General features: G+C 36.7%; 1 protein-coding gene across 1 annotated transcript in view; it reads left to right on the top strand.

Annotated features, from left to right (window-relative positions):
* Positions 1 to 18,030, top strand: part of LOC107267562 (dynein heavy chain 1, axonemal) — a 60,432-nt gene extending 42,402 nt beyond the window's left edge. Inside the window, exons 26-59 of the mRNA XM_025084905.1 lie at positions 241 to 319; positions 417 to 630; positions 698 to 860; positions 1,133 to 1,251; positions 1,624 to 1,829; positions 1,915 to 2,077; positions 5,886 to 6,046; positions 6,753 to 6,968; positions 7,151 to 7,375; positions 7,489 to 7,651; positions 7,831 to 8,000; positions 8,273 to 8,481; positions 8,588 to 8,690; positions 8,787 to 8,915; positions 9,095 to 9,215; positions 9,946 to 10,076; positions 10,135 to 10,240; positions 10,322 to 10,476; positions 10,574 to 11,144; positions 11,221 to 11,492; positions 11,936 to 12,246; positions 12,330 to 12,555; positions 12,785 to 12,983; positions 13,057 to 13,250; positions 13,326 to 13,480; positions 13,568 to 13,934; positions 14,244 to 14,420; positions 14,523 to 14,774; positions 14,844 to 14,996; positions 15,076 to 15,344; positions 15,411 to 15,637; positions 16,414 to 16,595; positions 16,693 to 16,816; positions 16,891 to 18,030. Coding sequence (XP_024940673.1) covers positions 241 to 319; positions 417 to 630; positions 698 to 860; positions 1,133 to 1,251; positions 1,624 to 1,829; positions 1,915 to 2,077; positions 5,886 to 6,046; positions 6,753 to 6,968; positions 7,151 to 7,375; positions 7,489 to 7,651; positions 7,831 to 8,000; positions 8,273 to 8,481; positions 8,588 to 8,690; positions 8,787 to 8,915; positions 9,095 to 9,215; positions 9,946 to 10,076; positions 10,135 to 10,240; positions 10,322 to 10,476; positions 10,574 to 11,144; positions 11,221 to 11,492; positions 11,936 to 12,246; positions 12,330 to 12,555; positions 12,785 to 12,983; positions 13,057 to 13,250; positions 13,326 to 13,480; positions 13,568 to 13,934; positions 14,244 to 14,420; positions 14,523 to 14,774; positions 14,844 to 14,996; positions 15,076 to 15,344; positions 15,411 to 15,637; positions 16,414 to 16,595; positions 16,693 to 16,816; positions 16,891 to 17,108 — 6,730 coding nt within the window. The 3' untranslated portion in view covers positions 17,109 to 18,030. The remainder of the gene's footprint in view (positions 1 to 240; positions 320 to 416; positions 631 to 697; positions 861 to 1,132; positions 1,252 to 1,623; positions 1,830 to 1,914; positions 2,078 to 5,885; positions 6,047 to 6,752; positions 6,969 to 7,150; positions 7,376 to 7,488; positions 7,652 to 7,830; positions 8,001 to 8,272; positions 8,482 to 8,587; positions 8,691 to 8,786; positions 8,916 to 9,094; positions 9,216 to 9,945; positions 10,077 to 10,134; positions 10,241 to 10,321; positions 10,477 to 10,573; positions 11,145 to 11,220; positions 11,493 to 11,935; positions 12,247 to 12,329; positions 12,556 to 12,784; positions 12,984 to 13,056; positions 13,251 to 13,325; positions 13,481 to 13,567; positions 13,935 to 14,243; positions 14,421 to 14,522; positions 14,775 to 14,843; positions 14,997 to 15,075; positions 15,345 to 15,410; positions 15,638 to 16,413; positions 16,596 to 16,692; positions 16,817 to 16,890) is intronic.
* The last annotated feature ends 2,680 nt before the right edge of the window (positions 18,031 to 20,710 follow it).

The following is a 20,710-nucleotide window of genomic DNA, read 5'->3' as shown; positions in this document are numbered from 1 at the left end:
AAACATTATGTGTCAGAAATAATACAGGTGGTGGTGGCCGACGTGCCGGAAGTGCTTTTTTTCTTTTTCATTTTCTCTTTTCTCGAGATGAAATAGAAAAATGAATAAAACAAAATCATAAATGTCAAATTTCATTAGAAACGGGACCAGTGATATTTATTAAGACAGCGTAGACAAAATATCGTAATTGTTTGTATTTGTTTGTTTCTCATAATTGTTGCTTACTTTATTATTTTTTAGATGCGGTATGGTTTACTTAGAACCTGGTGGTTTGGGATTAAATCCATTTATAGACTGCTGGCTCAATTCTTTACCTAATGTAAGTTTCAGTCAAGAATTTATCTCTTGACACTGCTTATATAGACAATTCTTAAAAGTTTATAAATTCGTATGTTTAATTTGATGTTTCATTTTAGAATATGGCTGATCATCTTCAAGAGATATCACAGCTGACTTATTACCTCGTGCTACCTGGATTGACCTTTTTGAGAGAAAATTTACGCGAAATTGTAGCCACTGTCGATTCTGGATTAATACAGTCTTACATTAATCTTATGAATTTTCGTATTGGACCAATGGCAGGACGCGAAGGAAAAGCACCTCCTTCTCCTCTGTTACAAAGGACAATACGTAATGATTTCTTATAATCACATTCTAGTAGTTTACAATTTTATACAATTTGTATTGATCGTTTCAGCAAAACTTTTAACACCCTGGGTGGCGTTCTCGCTCGTTTGGAGCTTAGGTGGAAGCTGCGACCACAGGAGTAGAATTTTATTTAACAACTGGCTGAGGGAAATGCAGAAAGTGGCTAAGCACAATTTGCAGTTTCCGGCAGAAGGACTAGTTTTCGATTACAGGTTGGTTAATTATGTTTTATTATTCAAAAATCTTATCCAATAGTCTAATAACATTTGTGGTCCCTTTCCTGAAATCTTGGTTTGAATTTTTGAACCAAAAAATAACCCATGAGGAAATAAGACACAGTTTAAACGAGCCGCATCCTACGTGGGGCAATTTTTTCTTCTACTCTCGGCTTGAATCGGACTACTATCCAGGAGGATTTTATTAGGATCCTGTAACAAAGATACATGATCGCTCCCTTCTTTTTATTGTATATTCCACCTATCAGATTGCACGATGGCGGTTTTACGGATCCGATAGAAGATAGCGAACCGATTCCACCAAAATGGTTAAAGTGGCTTGAAGATATTCCACCTATAAGAATAACAACGGATATGAAATTTGCAGGTAGTTTATATGTTAAATTCAAATTGTTCGTCACATTAATTTTATTATTCATTTGGTGCTCTGTGTTAATACGGGTACTTTTTAACTCAATTTTTACTGTAAATACTATTTTTACTCTATATACAGGGTGTTCCATCTAACGAGTCGAATAGGGTTTTTCCATCGTCCGAGCCAAGTGACGCCTGTGCTTTTCCACTATTTAACATATTTCCATTCCACTAAAAAATTGATAATTTAACTAAACTCCCACCATAGTCAAACTATAAAAGTACCAAATAATACGGTCGGGATGGGCATGACCGGCTGGGCAAAGCCACAACCATGTTCGACTCGACAAAAGCGACACCCGGTATATCCTTAAATAATTTTCAGACATAGAAGTCCCGACAATGGATAATATTCGTAGCGGAACACTCATCGGTTATTTATTGCTCAACGAGACAAACATTTTGTGCGTGGGACCAACCGGAAGTGGGAAGACACTGACGATATCAGCCAAGCTCTCAAGAAACATGTCGAAGAAATATGTTTGCGATTTTATCGTATTTTCCGCCCGCACATCCGCAAATCAGACTCAGGTGATTTATTCAAAGAAAATTTATAAAAATTGTCTCAGTTTGAATCCATCATTTTTTAAAATATCAAAACTTTTATTTGTTATAGGATCTGATCGATTCGAAACTTGAAAAGAGACGCAAGGGAGTTTATGGACCATCTGTATTGAAGAAGCAAGTTTTCTTCATAGATGATTTGAATATGCCCGCGCTTGAAATATATGGCGCCCAACCGCCAATCGAACTTATTCGACAATTTATGGATTTCAATGGTAAGTTTATATTAAAATTATTTTCTAATCGTTATATCTTATGCACGACTTGTCCGGAATTCGTAATTACAATCTGGCTTTATTTTAATTATCCTTTGTAAGAGTCACAACACGTCGTGTAATTTTGTAAACTTTGTATAACGTCCTTTTTCGTCCTTTGGCAACTTTCGCCATTACAAACTTTTTTTTTTATCTCGAAAATGTCAATTAGACTCTACAGACCGTGACTGTCGGTTTAATTGTGTCTCCTAACTCGGGAGCCTACCTAATTTGTTTAAAGCGCCACGATTAACTCGCTATGAATTCTTGTTTGGGAAATTATGTTGTATCTTGTATATATATATATATATTTTTTAATTCTCTCTCTACCTTCATCTGACCATTTCTATTCTTTGTTAGGCGCATGCTTTATTATTTATCTATCTTTATTATTTATCGTTAGCTTTGCGCACGCGCACTGCAAACTTTTCTGTAATTGAGATAAGCAAACAAGTTTCTACAAGTTTTTATACATTTTCCTTTTCCTTTTCCTTTTCCTTTTCCTTTTCCTTCAACTCCCTCTCGTTATGCTCTTTTCATCGCGTGCCATACTCACTTTAGAAACTTGTGAAAACGGAGTAATCCAAAAAAAAAAAATGAAATATTTACGTACATTCACTACTATTAAAAAAAGCATACAGATTTTCTAGAGGATTAAAGAAAACACATTGAAAGGGATATGAATTTTTTTTTTATTAATAAGTATCTCCAGTGACAGAATTTCAAGATATTGTCACAACAGAAGAGTTTAAAGATAAAACGATAATAGTAAAGGGAATTAATTTCATTATCATATAATGAATAACATAATTAACAAATTTCAATTGTACAGAATGTCATTAAGATTTGCATTTACGACTCTCTCTCTCTCTCTCTCTTAAGGGACGCATTCAGAAAGTAGTCACGTAGTAAATGCCCTAGCATAGTCAGCCAGATAAATCACTGAACATAATTTTGGTACAGCCACTCCCATAAGATTCCAAGTATAAAGTCCAATGATCCCACAGAGCTATCAATCTCCATTTAAGAACTATTCCAGGAATTTCGTAACAATTTCATTTTACAGGACAGCCAATATTTGAGGGCGCATAATAACCAGGGAATGAAAACACTACAACAAGCTTCTAAATCGAGATAACGAAGATTCCAATTTTAAGCTAATCTCGACCCATGTAATTACGGACTCCATTGATTCAACGAAGGGACGAGCCTCCTTCAATTAATTTACTTCCTGACAGGGGTTACTTCAACCTCCTCAGCTCGTCACGTGAACCTTCGTTAAATTCTCAAATATCAAAAATGGATTTCCTTAAACCTTGTCCCTATAAGATGACAAGTACCCGTCCCTACGAAACCCTAGGGGATGGTTCGTTTTTGACATGCATATATATATCCACGTTCGACAGGCTGTCCCTTGATTTTATATTCACTTTATATAATTCTCAAACAATCCAAATCTATTTTCATCGCCCCTAGTGACTGAATAGTGATAGAATAACAAGGCTAAGCGCATTAGAGAAATCAGTTTCACAAAGAACAATGATGAAACGTAGAAGAGAAAAGAAGCTTTGCCTTGGAGAGTAAAATCTTTTGTAAAAATATATTAGCTTTTCGTGCGAACAGGAATATATTGTTGGGGATGGACTAGGGTAGCTAAATTGGATCACTGATAGCCTGAACAATCCTTGGACAAAAAAGAGAAATTCTGGGAACAAGATTACGTGACTATGAGATAGTACAAGATTGTGAATCAATATTTCATTTGTTCTTTTCCTCGTTCCCAATCTTAAAACTTGAGGGGATGTCTTCTTCAACTTGATTAAATTTTCATAAGAACCCATGTATTCTTATAAATCGTGTGCTAACGTTAAACGGTATTTACTGTTTTTTATCTCTACCTTTTTTCTAAAAAATCTTAGTAATTTTGTTATATACCACAAAACGAATAATTTACTTTCACATGAAAAACTCTACTTCGTGAAAACCATTTAATCTATCCTTTCTTTAATGCTTCTATGTCAACAATAGCTAATGACCGGTAAACTAAGACTTGTAACTTACGTTTAACTTGACTTCACTTGACTGTCATTCTGGTTACTCGAATTGCTAATCTTAGTTATTATCAAGAAAGGCTTAAGGCTTCGTGTAATTCAGGATGGATGGTATGAGTTCACAAGTTGTGTACGTAGTTAAATTTCTAATTGCCCAATGGTGCCTTGAGGGATATCCTTGTGCCGAAGTTTCAGTAATTAATACTGATCTAGGAGATTTTGATTTTGATTTTACTCATTGATACATATTAATGTTTTTAACAGTTTTGGAAAAGATTTCTCATATTTCCATGATGCATATGCTGTATATATGTCTATATATTGTATATATGTATAATGCCCTGTATAATTTCTTCGTTAATGACACTGTTAGAATTCTAAGTTTTTTTTTAATTCTCTTTCACTTGCAAAGTCTTGACATCGCCTTGTACGTCTGTTCCAGCATTTATGTCAGAAGTTCCTTAACTTTGATTTTCAGTTTGCTAATGTGTAGTATAATTAAAGAAATCAAGTATACGTGTACATATATGGTACATAGTATATAGAGATTCTCTATAAAAGGAGTCCCTACGCTAGGACGATAAGAGCCTCAATTTGGCTCTTATCAGTAAATCTTGATTACAAGCAACAATTATTTTTCTTTTCCTTGACGATCAACTAAGCTCAAATTTCTCTTTGGAAAATAAAACTGAGTTTGTTGGTCATAAGTATGAGAGTCTGTAAGAAGAAACCTTGGTAGACAAATTAAGCCAAAAGAAAATGGGTCTTTGTGGAGGAATGTTTGAAAAAAAAAATTATGTTAAAAAATCGTATAGAACAAACTTTTATATCTCATAGTAACTGATAGCATTGGTAGTACTCTGTTGTATTGTTGAAAAAAAATCTTTTGGAGTCAGTGGTGTCTGATTTCTTTATTTTCTAAATACTTTGAAATATGGAAAACACCCCTGGAGTTTCATTGCTTCATTTTTCTTCTTTATGATTAATCGAACGGCCATTTTCATTTCTTTTAGTCTTTTGCATTTCTTGTGGCATTAACGGTTCAGCCTGTTAGTGGGTGACTGAGATTTTATGTACGAAAACACTCGACATGGGCACCGCGTAAATTTAATATTTCTTGATTCTTTTTCATTTATTTTTCGTTTTCATTTCTTTGCCCTTATTGCAAAATAATATCAAATGCGTCTCCCTGAATAATCTTAGTATTCGTGACTATTACCTGCACGTGGCACCACAGAATCTCATTATATATATATATATATATATATATATATATATATATACATATATTAGGTAGAAACCGTATTTCTCGTAGTCTAGGTAAAGAGAAAAAAAAAAGTGAATAAGAAGACTAAAAAAGAAAATTGCCGTTCGTCTAGTCGCATACTTATACCTGCTACTTTCAGCCATTATATATAGCAATAAAGATGATCCTTTGCATGTCATACTGACTTGAGCTTGTGGTTTTTTGATATTCTAATTGAAATGAAAAAAAAAAAAAAATAGTAGTCATAGTAAAAGAAAAGGGATGTGTCAGTGAAAATTCCATTTTCACATTGAACATAGAACATTGAAGAAACAAGTAAAATAATTTATTGAAATAATCCGTATAATCATACGTGACGTACAGTTTTCATATAGTATATCAATGTATGACAAATTCTAAATATTATGAAATACCAATGATTTTGAATAATTTATAATTATCTACTCATCAGGTTGGTACGACAGAAAGGAGATAGGATCCTTTCATTTCTTGGAAGATGTGAATTTCGTGGCTGCAATGGGACCACCCGGAGGAGGAAGGAATCCCGTGACGTCACGTTTATTACGTCATTTCCACTATCTGGCGTTTCCAGAAATGGAGGAGGATTCTAAGGTGTGAAAAGTAAAAGGAAGAAATGATAAATAGGAATAACCTCAAAACGAAAATATCAGCTACTTGCCGTGCTTATCTGACTTATCGTCGGCTTATGCCTGACTCTCCTTTGTCTGATATAAATATATATGCGTTATTCGTTAACGAGAACAATAAATTTCGATAACGTTGACGCGACTGTCCAATTTACGGTATTATTTACGAGATCGTAGCGTTTCGTTTCCATCAAGTCCATTGTAACGTAATTCCCATTAAAATTGTTGCTCTTGCTTTTGATCTCACTTGCAGTTAATACAAATTCGTAAAGGAGCCACCCTTCGGAGAAAAAGATACCTCTGGCATTCGGTTTTATTCCATGCCTCGGATCCACGCCCACCATGGGAGCGTAATTGATTCCTTGCGATACTTAATGAAAGAAGTATCTAGTTCTCTATCGTTGCAAAGACATTTCAATGTTTGCCTGCCGTCTACCCAAGCCCGTCCAATTAGAGATCGTAATTCAAATCCTAACTATCTGTAATTTTACCTTATGGCGAGTTCATACGATCCTTCATACTGGGAAAAGGACCGTTTGACTTTTTTCTTCTTCTTCTTTTTTTTCCAAATACCAACTTCTGTATAGACTCCTTTGACTCTTTGTAGCTGCGCGGGTCTCGCGTTATCTATCACCTAATATCATTACTCATTGACCTTATTTCTTTTTTAGAAAAACATCTTTGGCGCTATACTACGATCTTGGCTTCAGCGAACAACAGACTTCGAGTATCTATTGGAATCTATGGTATCTGCTACATTGTACGTTTTCTCAACGATTTCCAAGGAGCTTTTACCCACGCCAGACAAGTCTCACTATACCTTTAATCTTCGAGACTTGAGTAAAGTCTTCCAAGGGATCCTTATGGCGGAGCCTGATAAGATGGACGTAAGCCCATATCCCGTATATTACATTTCGGTTCTAACTCAGGAATCCTTGGAATTATTTTGTACAGTTTTAATCGAGCCTTCAGCCAAAATTCATTCCACTGATTTTTAGTGTTTGGCTGTTAAATTGATTAGGTCATAAGATTCGTTGGTCTTTATTATTACTTTATATCTTTATTACAGTCTGTGGAGAAGCTACTTGCGCTCTGGTATCATGAAAACAGCCGCGTTTTCAGCGATCGACTTGTCAACAACGAGGATCGTGAATGGTTCGAGAAGCTTATGCAAAAAATCTTGAAGGAATATTTCAAAAGTGATCGTGACACTGTGGTCGCTGGTGATGTCCTATTTTTCTCGGATTTTTGCGAGAGCAACGGGCAATACGAACGCATAAAGGATCTTGAGAACGTGAGCTTTGATATAACTTAGTAGATCGTTGCTTTAATAAATTGTACAACGTAATTCATTTAGTTTATGTACAATAATCTCTTGAATGGGACTGTGCTTGGTTGATTTTACAGACGGAGAAAATACTTTTGGATTTTCTTTACGATTATAACAACTCGACAACGGCACCCATGAGATTAGTCCTTTTCCAAGATGCGATAAGTCACCTCTGTAGGATTGGACGTATTTTGAGGCAGCCACGTGGAAATGCTCTTCTCCTTGGGATGGGAGGATCTGGTAAGAAAGATAGGGAAAAAACGTAAGGAAAAAAAGAAGTAGGCGACCAAAGGAATTTAATAGTTCTGTCGTGGCAATTACATAGTCCATTCTTGGTTGTAGTTTAGGGTTGTTTAAATGACTGTTGTAGCTCGATCGATCCCTTGTCAATTAATCATTAACGTACATATTCTTTTCAGGACGTAGAAGCCTTACAAAACTCTCCACCCATATAGTGGAGTACAGCTGCTTTCAAATAGAACTTAGCAAGGCGTATTCTAACAGCGACTGGCGAGAGGATCTGAAGACAATGATGCTGAGGGCTGGTTTACAAAAACGATCTATCGTCTTTCTCTTCTCGGATACCCAAGTAACGATGAATATGAAAAATTCATAAATTTTTATTCATAGACATTTCTCTTCTTCCTTCCTATTACCATGGAGTCATTTAGTAAGGGCGTCAGAGCCATCTTTTGGTACGCTCACAGCAATCCAAGACTGACTAGTTATCCGATACCTTGAATACCTGTTATTTCCTTCTTAGTTTATTGGCTTCTTATGATTTGTCATAAAAAGAAATTCTCTTGTTACTGTTTCATGTTTCTCATCTTTTCACGCTCAATTTGTGTTTCTACGCTTTAGATTAAAAATGACTCTTTTCTGGAAGATCTTAACAATATCCTAAATAGCGGGGACGTGCCGAATATCTATCAGAGTGATGAACTTGATAGGATATTTCAATTAATGCGTGGACCCGTACAAGAAGCTGGATTACCTACGAATAGAAGCAATTTATTTGCAGCATATCAGAAGATAGTTAGGAACAATTTGCACACAGTAATAACCATGAGGTACAAATTATTTTAATACGGTGTAATGTTAGGTACGTTGTATGATTAATGTTGCCTTTAATTGATTAAGTTTAAGTAATTAAATATTTATCAATTTTCTTCACAGTCCTATAGGGGAAACATTTCGTGCTCGTATCAGACAATTTCCTGCTATCGTCAATTGTTGCACCATCGATTGGTTCAGTCCGTGGCCTGAAGCTGCGTTACAAGTTAGTTCCAAGAGTTTGTTAATTAAGCCAACTTTAATCAATATATGAATGATTAAAAATTCTTATAAACTTTTCATCTCTTAATCTTTTCCATAGACGGTGGCGCTGCAGTTCCTCTCGGAGATTCAGGATTTTTCAGTTAATGAAAAAATACTTAAATCCATCGTGAAGACCTGCCAGTATATGCATTCGAGCGTTATCGAAGCAAGCGAGCACTTCTTGGTGGTTAGTTTTCATAAAATACCTAAAATTGTCTGCGTCCTTATCTATCATGAATATCTATTTTCTGATAAGAGTCATATTCGATTTAGACGATTCAAGACGATTTCATAATTATTATATTTATGATTCGTATCATGGATATTGTATCCATCTCCTCATTCGATTTTTATTTCTTAATTCAGGAACTTAATCGTCACAACTACGTCACGCCAACCTCCTATCTTGAATTATTGTCCAGCTACGGTGATCTTCTGTCCAAAAAAAAGGAGGAGCTCGTTTCCGGAATATCGCGATTAGTCACAGGTAATTCCAATCAAGAGAATTGCCTAATTTCGAACAAGGCATTTTATTTATTTGTGGCTTACACGTGCAAATTATTGTTACCCATAAGAATCGTATTGACTGCGATTATATAGCTGTAGTTCGACAGAAAAATTAATCGTTTATTGATTAATGAACGTCGACAACTTTCCACAGTCAAACAAGCCACATTTTGGACGGATAAATAATAACGATAATAATAATAATCTGCTCAAAGTCTATTTTACATTTTAATCAGACCTGTTTTTTCTCCACTTTTTTTTCACATCGATTATCAATTCCCACGTGGCCTTTTTTCCCCACTATATTCAATATCTGCAAAGTCCTTGAGTCAAGGTCTGCCTAAATGATTTGTTTCATCCTCATGACGAACTCCCATACATGATGTGAGTGATGAGAATTGTTTTAATGCGCCCAAGCGTAAAGGATTTGGGGGTTTGTCGATTTTCCAATTTTTCATATATAAATATATTTTTCAAACTTTAATGTGATTCATATATGCATCACGTGCTTTCCGATGAGATTTTAAGGGATTTAAAAATTGTGAATAAATGTCAACGTCAATAAAATTATTAACCGTCATATTCAAATCATTGAACATTTCGTTCGTTCATTGAGCTTGAATTTGTTTACAGTTATGAGTTCTTTTTAAATTATTATTACATTATTAGTACCCTTTGTGTGTGTTTATTCCATATTTGTCTTATTATAGGTCTTGACAAATTGGCCAGTACTGAGGTTGAAGTTAAGGAAATGCAGTCAATTTTATTGAGTATGAAACCTGAATTGGATAGAGCTACTGCAGCAACGGCGGAGATGATTGATGAAATTACGAAGGAAACGGTTAGTCAATTATCAAATGAAATATACTTTGTGAAATATCTTATCGACGTTTGTGCAGGTCGAAGCTGAAAAAACAAAAGCAAAGGCGTTGGAACAGGAAGAAGAAGCTACTAAATTGAAGAAAGATAACCAGGCTATAAAAGACGAAGCTGAAGCGGACCTGGGTACGTGTCCATGTCTTGGTTTCATTATAAAAAATAATATAAAAAATAAATAGAAATAACGAAAATTATACTGTTTTACAGGCGAAGCAAGACCCATGTTGGAGGCTGCGGAAGCTAGTTTAAAGTCTTTAAATAAAGGTGACGTCACTGAGGTAAAAGCAATGAAGAGGCCACCAGTAGGGGTTGTTCTTGTAATCGAAGCTATGTGCATTGTAAAGGATGTGAAGCCAAACAAGGTAATTATTTAATAAATTTATTACTTATAAATTTAATATGAAAGGTTTTACTTGATTTAAATTACAGTGCTAATGTATTGTTAAATTAAATTCTTAGATCCCGGGGAAAATGCCTGGTGAAAAAATCCTCGATTACTGGACACCAGGAAGCCAAATGCTTGCGGATCCAGGCCACTTCCTCAGCTCCCTAGAGAACTTCAACAAAGACGAGATCACCGAAGAGATGATAAATAGACTCAAACACTACGTTGAGAATCCAGCATTTCAACCACAGAAAGTCCTCCAGGTCTCAAAGGCGTGTCACTCGCTTTGCCTCTGGGTTCACGCGATGTACAATTATTATTTTGTCAACTTGAAAGTCGCCCCCAAAATGGAAGCTCTAGCTAAAGCTGAGGAAGCACTTCTGGAAACCGAGAGAACTCTTGCACTCGCCATGAGTCGCCTCAAGACTGTTGAAGAGGGCATCGAATCGCTGCAGAAAAAATTAGAGCAGGAGCAGGACAAAAAGTCGGAACTGGAGCGACAGAAGCAACTCTGCGAGGAGCGAATGTCCAGGGCGGTCAAATTGATCGCTGGTCTTGCCGATGAGCAAGAAAGATGGATTAACACGGTAGCTCAGATAGAAAAATCGCTGAAGAACGTTGTAGGGGATATTCTCCTATCTTCCGGTACCGACACATCTTTCTAAATGTCAAACCTTATACGTACGACGGACGATAATCCTTTTTTGATTTTGTTCTTCAGGTGCCATAGCTTACCTGACTCCCTTCAACGATTCCTACCGCGAGAAACTTATGAAATCCTGGTACAGCGTCCTTGGCGAAGGCGTACCACACACTCCAGGATGCCATCCTGTCTCTACTCTGGGAGATGCTGTGGAAATTCGAAAATGGCAAATGGACGGTCTTCCTAGAGACTCATTGTCAGTAGAAAATGCGGTGCTTGTCACCAATTCGAAACGTTGGCCATTATTTATCGATCCTCAAGGCCAGGCTAATAAGTGGATACGCAACATGGTGAGTTCGTATCATTGAATAGAAAAAAATAAACTTTTTCTTCCAATCCGATACACATGAAGTCTAAAAGTAATTCGCTGCTTTAAACAGTATTATTTGGAAATCGTGGAGAATTCAATTTCGTAGAATCTTCCCATTAACGGGAAAGAGGGAATACTTGTGTTGGAATTGTAAATACGCATTCAGATACGTTAGGTTCATTCAAGTATTTCCAAAAGATTCCATCAAGCGTAAAGGGTAAAGACATACAGTCAAGATACGTAAAGCAAAGAGGCAGGAAATTAAGCAAACCGATAGAGAATGAAGGGAGAAACATTGCATAGCCCTTTTATTCTGATAATATCGTCTTACTTCCCTGCTTTATCTCTAGTAACTTTAGTATCCTACAAAAATATCTTGAAATGTCTAAAATATGTGTGAACTACATACATATTAATTTTCAGGGCAAGACTAGCGGCCTGTCAATAGTAAAAATGACTGACAAGGATCTAGTGCGTGTCCTAGAAAATTGTGTGAGATTCGGCAGATCGTGTCTCATTGAGAATATCGTTACTGAGATGGAAGCTGCGCTGGATCCCATTCTCACTAGAGCGTTATTCAAACAAGCCGGTCAATTGGTGATAAAGATTGGCGACAACATAGTGCCATTCAGTTTTGATTTCCGACTTTATATAACGACTAAGTTACCAAATCCCCATTATACACCAGAAATCGCCATTAAGGTTTTACTTGTAAATTTTACACTGACAATAAGGTAAATACGATTGCTGCTTATTTTCTAATTTCTCCAAAAAATATCTTGTGAACAATAATTCGTCTTATTAAAAATTTTATCAGTGGATTTCAGGATCAAATGTTGTCACTGGTAGCGATGCAGGAGCGTCCTGATTTGGAGGAAAGCAGAAGCGCTTTAATTGTATCGAGCGCGCAGATGAAGAGAGACCTGAAGGATATCGAAGACAGAATCTTATATAGGCTTTCGGTATCCGAAGGTTCAGCCGTTGATGACCTTGATCTCATACATACTTTAGAAGCTTCGAAAGTTAAGAGCGAGGAAATAAAGGTGAAGTATACTTTTATACATATAATAAAAGTGTATCGTTATATTTATATTGTTATTATATTAGCGACATTTTATTATCCAAATTCTTGTATACATTCTGCATATGTTATCTGACTGGGCATGACGTAATTTTATTTATCAAATAACCTCTCCGTTCGCACAACTTCACTACAAAAGCAGTTATAATTGTTTTTTATCGATATTCGCATACCGTAACTTATTGTTTCAGGCAAAAGTTCAATCGGCTGAAATCACTCAAGCAGATATTGATATTACAAGATCGTTATACATACCCGTAGCGAATAGAGCACAAATTCTTTTTTTCTGTCTCTCTGATCTTCAATATGTGGACACCATGTATCAGTATTCACTCGAGTGGTTCATCAATATATTTGTCAATAGCATCCTCTCCACAGATAAGGCCGCAAGTAAGTTGACTGAATTTATTTTTCATATTTGCTCGAAAACCGTAGATATTATGCACGTAATTTGATCCTACAGCCGACATTAACAAGCGCATCTCAAATATCAATGATAACTTCACATATGCCCTATTCTCGAATGTCTGCAGAAGTCTGTTTGAGAAGCACAAGCTCCATTTTGCATTTTTGTTATGCGCACGAATACACATCGACGATAATCTGATAGATCCTATTGAATGGAGACACTTTTTATCAGGAGAAATTTCGCCTCATGTAATTATGTTATAGAGATTTTATCTAACGATTCTTTGATCCTTGTTATTAATATTTTTATACGCATTTAAACAGGAACTACCAAATCCAGCTCCTAATTGGGTATCAACACGTTGTTGGAAGGAGATTCAAGCTCTTGAATTACTCCCGAAGTTTTCGAAATTCACTTCAGACTTTGGAAAATCAATTATAGAGTACAGAGCCATCTTTGATTCTCAAGAACCGGAAAAGTGAGTCGAGCATTTGTGTTATTGAATAGTTGGCACTTGTTAGTTCTAGAGTTTCAGATGTAAAATTTAATGTCTAACGTAATTTAGAGAATTCTATCCGGAACCTTGGCAATCGAGATTGGACGACTTTCAGAAGATGCTCCTGCTCAAATGTCTCAGACCTGATAAGATCACCAATTCCATGCAGATATATTTGACTAAATATTTTGGCTCGCGTTTTGTGGAACCTCAAGCTGTGGAATTATCAGTAATTTTTAAGGAATCATCTCCTACTATGCCACTGGTGTTTGTACTGTCAACTGGTACAGATCCAGCTGCCGAGTTGTACAAGTTTGCCAACAGATTAAAAATGGCAAAGAAACTTTCTACTATATCTCTGGGGCAAGGCCAAGGACCGCGGGCTGAATTGATGTTAAAAGAGTCGATAGAAGTTGGAAATTGGGTATTTTTTCAGGTAATATTCAGAAAACAGTAATATATTGCCTTTAAATATTTATTTGCTTGGTACACTTCACGCTGTCACGTTATATGATACACTCATGATAACAGCAGTTCTAATCAATTCCCTGGCGGGATTGGATGTTGATTTAATTCCATTTAGCATCACTTCACTATCTATCGCCTCAGCAAACAATCTCAACTTGTGTATGGGAATAATATTGTGGGATTAAACACTGTCAATTTTATTAAAAATGACAAATATTATTTTTCAAGATGGGAAAAACTCATTTATTCATTTTTCATGTCCTTTTATATATTTCAGAATTGCCATTTGGCACCCAGTTGGATGCCAAAATTGGAGCAACTGGTGGAAACACTTCCAGAGACAGTCCATCGAGATTTTCGTTTATGGCTGACTTCGACACCTTCCCCGGATTTTCCAGTCAGTATACTTCAAAATGGAAGTAAGATGACGGTGGAACCACCCCGAGGACTTAAGGTACGCAAAAGGAAATATCAATGACGAGTGAGACGACCATTTTAACTTTATGCTAACCTTTTAAATTGTACTCTGAAAGTATAAATTATTTAAACCCAACAGGCCAACATGCTTCGTGCCTATTTGACTCAAGTGATCGAAATGCAGGATTTTATGCATTCAGAACATGAAAAAGTGACAGCGTTCAAGTGGCTATTATTTTCTCTCTGTATGTTCCATGGGGCTTTACTCGAAAGAAGAAAATTCGGTCCTCTTGGTTTTAATATACCGTATGAATTTACGGACGGTGATTTAACCATATGCATATCACAATTGCATATGTTTCTATTGGAATACACAGAGTTACCGTTCAAGGTAGAAAAATGTAATTTGTAAAAATATTCATTAATTGTAATCATCTTTTTTTCTATTATAATTAATCAGGTTCTCATATACACGGCTGGTCATATTAATTATGGCGGACGTATAACGGACGATTGGGATCGTCGTTGCGTCCTGACGATCCTCCAGGACTTTTACGACGGCAAGGTTGTTTCGCCTACATATAACTTTGACGTACACGAAGTGTATCATCAAGTGAGTCATTTTTATGAGTAGCTAAAATATGTTATTTTATGAAATCAACCTTTATTTTTTCTTTAACTGATGATTACAGTTACCAGCCGACACCAAGTTTGACGATTATATTAATTACATCAAAACATTCCCACTTAATGATGACCCCGCCATATTTGGTCTCCATCCGAATGCCGACATAAGTTACGCCCAAGCGGAAACCTACGCTTGTTTAGAGACGTTACTGGCATTACAACCCAAAGAGATCGGCAGTGCAGTTGCCAGTATGGAGGATGTCACGAGTCAGCTTGCCAAGGATATTTTGTCATCCATTCCATCGTTATTTGATCTTGCAGTGATTCAACAGAGGTAGACTTATTTATATATACTATTACCCGAAAATTATATAACACACCGAACTAAATCCACTTTAAGGTACCCGGTTCTTTACAAAGAGTCACTCAACACCGTATTGATGCAAGAAGCGAAAAGATACAATGGTCTTCTTCAGGAACTAAAATTGACATTACAGGATCTCTTGAAAGCTTTAAAAGGACTGGTAGTGATGTCGGAAAAACTTGAAACGATGGCGTTCAGTTTATTCGTTAACAAAGTACCAAAGGTCTGGCAGGACAAGGGTTATGCCTCTTTAAAACCTCTTGGTGAGTTAGAGGCAAAAGTAACTGTGCATTGACAAGGTTGATTCTTAAGAAAATTAATATCGCTGCTCTGACGAGATAAAGAAAAAGCATCCAGGCCATTACACATCACGTAGTTCAAATAAGAAAAAAGTCCCTTCGAAAGGGGAATGCTCTATATACAGGGTGGGACGAAAATCATGGTACAACCGAGAAGGTGGTGATTCGTCATGGAGAAGTAAATCGAAATTGCAAAATATAATTGATCTCTATAAGGTTTAATTTTTAAGATAATCAACAAAAAAAATCATCGAGTATACGTGAACTTGACTAATAGCCGACTTGAGAAGACTTACTCTTTTGTATTTCTATAGAATGTCAGGACTTTAGGTGGCTTAAGGTCCCGTAAAAAACTACTCAGGTCTCTATTCGACGAGCTCAATGTTGTATACAAAAATAAGATCTTCAACAATACGTAAATTAATAAAAGTTTTCGAGATTGAAATATCGATTGAACTATTTTAAACCACTTAAGTCGTAACATTGTATACAAGTACGTAAGGAAACAGTGACCCTAGCGAGATCCTTTAAATCGAGTATTAGTTAAACGCACGTGAACCCGATAGATTTTTAAAGTCGATTTTTTTTTAAATTAGGTAAAGAAAAAATTAATTTTGCAATTTCGATATAATCCTCCACGAGGAATCACCTCCTTCTCGGTAGTGCCATTATTTCCGCCTCACCCTGTACATGAAGTAAAGATGTAAAAGCTTCTAAACATAGTTATCCTTGGCAAATAGGAGCATGGGTCTTGGATCTAAAAGACCGTATAAACTTTATAACGAGCTGGCAGACTAACGGGATACCACCGGCTTTCTGGATATCTGGTTTTTACTTTCCTCAGGCATTTCTCACTGGAACACTTCAGAATTACGCAAGAAAACACATCGTATCTATAGACAGTATAGATTTTACCTTTCGGGTAACGTTGAATCATATTGAAAAGTTTACTTATTTACTGGCCACCATATCTCTGTTAATAATCTCAAATTATACATTATCTTCTATCTTACTGTTAGGTATTGAATGAAAAACCTGTCACAAGGCCGGAGGATGGATGTGTTATCTATGGCCTGTTTCTCGAGGGATGCAGATGGTCAGGAACCCATCTTGCTGAATCATATCCCAAGGAACTTTATACTGGTAAGAATTGTCTCGTTCGTCGACGTAGCAGTAAAGTGCAAATCAATGAACCAATCGTTATTATTTTATACCAGAGATGTCGCCTATACTGTTTCTACCGGAAGTCAATCACAGAGTACCGGAAACTGATATATACGAGTGCCCCGTTTATAAAACGATCAAGAGAGCTGGAACTCTCAGTACCACAGGACATTCGACCAACTTCGTATTGTCTATGGAAATTCCCAGTAAGGCGGTGCAATCCCATTGGATTAAAAGAGGCGTGGCTATGATATGTGCCTTGGATTATTGACGGGAACAAATTATGCCTTCGTTATGATTATATTCACCTACCTTCGACGTTTCGTCATAAATAAGATGCTAAGAGCATTAATCTTCTACGGCACGGACGCCCCATTGCTGTTTTCATATTTGGAAAGCATATTGTATCCACAGACTACAGATCCGTTTCCCGAGTCTTAACAATTGAAAAACTGGAACGACGTGGAGTATACGAGAATTAAGAAATTGTAGTTTGTCTAAAATTAAAAAGAATATATACAGGCTTCCCTTTTGTCAAAGTAAAAATGTGGCCGATGCCAGTATTTACTGTCGGATATTTCTTTGTCTGTATAAATTTATCTCTGTGTATCCTTTTACTGTCTTGTTATATAGAAAGTAGTTGTCTGGCTTATACTTGAGATATTTTTTTTCAGCCCTTGGCAATCGTAAATCATTGTTATATCACAGCTTAGCAAGGATCACAGGAAAATACAGCAACACAAAAATAGAGGGTTACACTGAGGCTACTTTGAAATTAATGAGATTTAACAGTCACGGTATATTGTCATCCTGTCAGGTGTAGTGTTATTATTAATGGCACGATAAAGCTATTTATTAAGCCATGTCTGTGTGGTACATGAAGTAATTTAATGACAAGATTTAATTAAATGCATATAAGTGTAATTTAAACTTATTACTGATCCAAAGAACAGTAGAAAGTAGAAAAGGAAAGGGATCGTCCTTGTCAAATTTAACCCAGTAAATCCATGACTAGTGAAAGGTTGTAGAAGAAGAATCTGAAATCGTGCTAGGTCCAGTACAAATGTGTCAGATGACCAGGAGATTAGGTATGTCACTTATGGAGAACAAATAACGTGGGATTTAAAGGGGAGCCATTATGGTCGGGTCAGTGTCACTAAGGCTATCCGGTGACATCTTGATGCTTAATTAAATCCTCTGAAGAACCTAGTCAAGCATATATCTGATGTTTTTTTTTAACATTTCATCCTCCTCCTAAATCCTCCTTTAAAGTCCTCGGGGAATCCGACTATCACTCGGAAGGGATCGTATATAAATTAACGGATCCCTATATATATCTATGGGATGGTACGGTACGTTGCCAGGGATTAATTTCAACTCTACGTACAAAGTGTCCAGTGAAATTCGTACGACATTAGTACCGAGATAGGTTAAAGATAGAAACTTTTTAAATATACGCTATTGTACTCGTTTTTTTATAAATCTGCAATATACAGTTTGGTACTGATAGGAAGATGAATCGGACGATGTAAAGCAGCCAGGAAAGCGTTATGGCTGATGGTGGTAGACATACTGTATGAGCTCTTATCTAAATGGGTCGGTGTGCTTAACGAGACGGCATGATAAAACAAAGACCGCACCCTCGGGGGTTAAACGATTGCTCTTTGCTAGAAGTCGACGTTGTCACTGTTGAAGACTAGGAGTCTAATCAACGTGCGTTCTCGCTTCCTCGTTAGTTGACAGTGAGTAGTCAAGGGAACGAGTAGGCGAGTGATCGGTTGGTTTTAAAAAGTTATTAAAAAATTGTACGTTTGGGATACAGTATCTCATTTCCTTAATTATTTATTTCATTAATTTCGAGTACCTTTTGATTAGTAGTTTTTTTCTTCTTACTTCCTCTTTTTATCTATTTACTTCATTCTTCCCTTTCTTATTAATTTCGCTCTCTCTACCTTTCTTTATATTTGAATTTACTCCCCTGTCACTCTCCCATTACCTATTTTTCTCCATTGCGTTTGTTTAATCGTTTCTACTTCTTTGGTCGGTTTCAGTATATCTAGTGGAGTAGTTATGTAAAGGTAGTCATCCTGTTAGAGTAGCTACACGTATAAAAGCCATGATTCGGGGGTCATCCTTCCACGACATACCGCCGGGGGTCTTCAGCTCCTTTAGGGTATGTATACGAGCATAGTCACGCGCGTAGTGAATTGGGGTGTCTAAACTGTAACCCAACCTAAATTTGCATTGTATAAGCATTTTTGTTAATTCTGGAAAAATCCACCAGATGGCGCTGCGAAGCACCTGTAAGGTTTTCGGAAAATTCCGCTAGACGGCATGGAACGAACATTGTTACCTAAAATTGCATTTTCCTTTGGAGCATATTTGTTAGTTCCGAAAAAAATCGCTCGACATTGTTGTTAGACACCTGAGAGAGTTCCGGGATATTCTTTTACTGCTACGCCAAATAACCAAGCAAATTCTCATACGATTTTCTTAATGATTTAATTGCATTCAATTTGCTCCATTTCACTGCGCAATTGGTTTTTAATTTCATTAACACACCTATAAATAATCAGTAAAATTTGATTTTCTATTGGATCAGTCCTGCTGAATTTTACAGCTGGCACTTGGAAATCAGAAATCCTGGCCAACAAGTAATGGAAGCTCCCCAAAATTGTGTGCCCACAATTTCATTCCTGACGCTCACATCCCGACGCTTCAGGTGCTCTAATTTTAAAGCCAAATCCCTAAAACAGAAAATCTTCAAAGGCCTTGTATCCAGAGATGAGTAGGGAGATGCAAAACGTTACGGTTTTAGGCGATGCCAAAATCATGGCGTTAAATCGTAGTGGCGAGTCTAGAAGTAGGATAATGTGATCAACGCCTCCGTCGACAATGCGAATTCCGTCGTAGCCGAGCAAAACGTGAATACGAACGCGACGCTTGGCGGCCAGAGGTTCTCCGCCACTCGCCGCTGTGTGCGACAGCCGCAGGACTCGGGGGTTTTCCATAATAAAAAAAAACATAGTCCCCTATGGGGCCTCGGAGGGGTCGTTGCTCCCTTGTGGAGAGGCTGGACCTCACGGAAATGGGCGAGGAGGGGCCCATTTCGCTCCCTTGTACATACTTCCTACTTTTCTTACCTTTTCCACTAAATCATAAACAAATTAGGTGTCTGGAACATCAAAATAATTAGCTAAATCAATAAAGTAGAATATTGACACGTAGAAATCGGAAATTCTGGCTAAACATGTTTAGAAGTACTGGGAGTTTCTCAAAATTGCGTCCGCGCAAATTCGTCGCGCAGGACTCGGCGAGTGGGGCGGAGAGGGGGAAGCGACGAAGGCAGCGCCCGGACTCCGAGCGCTCATTCTTCCTCGAGCCGGTCTCCTATACTGGTCTCTTGGAAATACCCCTCTCTTCTATTTCCAACCTTTTTCTTTTCCTATATTTATTTATTTATTCTTCATTCTTTACTTTCTCACTTATCTCTTCCCTCGTTTCTTCTCTACTTTTATAACTCTATTTCTTACTTTTCTACTTTTTGACTTCTTTATTTCTATCTTCATTTCTGATTTCTCGTTTGACTATGTTCCCTCTCAGTTTCCATTGTGCTTGTATTACTTTTCCTATATTTATTTCTTCTTTATTTCCTTATTTCTTTATATTTAATACTTTGCTTTCTTATTTATCTTTTTCCTCATTTCTTCTCTACTTTTCAACTCTATTCATTACTTTTCTACTTTTTGACTTCTTTATTTCCATCTTCATTTCTGATTTCTCGTTTAACTCTGTTCCCTCTCAGTTTCCATTGTGCTTGTATTACTTTTCCTATATTTATTTCTTCTTTATTTCCTTATTTCTTTATATTTA

This window comes from Cephus cinctus, unplaced genomic scaffold (assembly GCF_000341935.2).
Source record: "Cephus cinctus unplaced genomic scaffold, Ccin1 Ccin1_scaffold0412, whole genome shotgun sequence".
Lineage (NCBI taxonomy): Eukaryota > Metazoa > Arthropoda > Insecta > Hymenoptera > Cephidae > Cephus > Cephus cinctus.
Note: the sequence above shows the minus strand (reverse complement) of the source record. Positions and strands in the feature narration are given on the sequence as shown.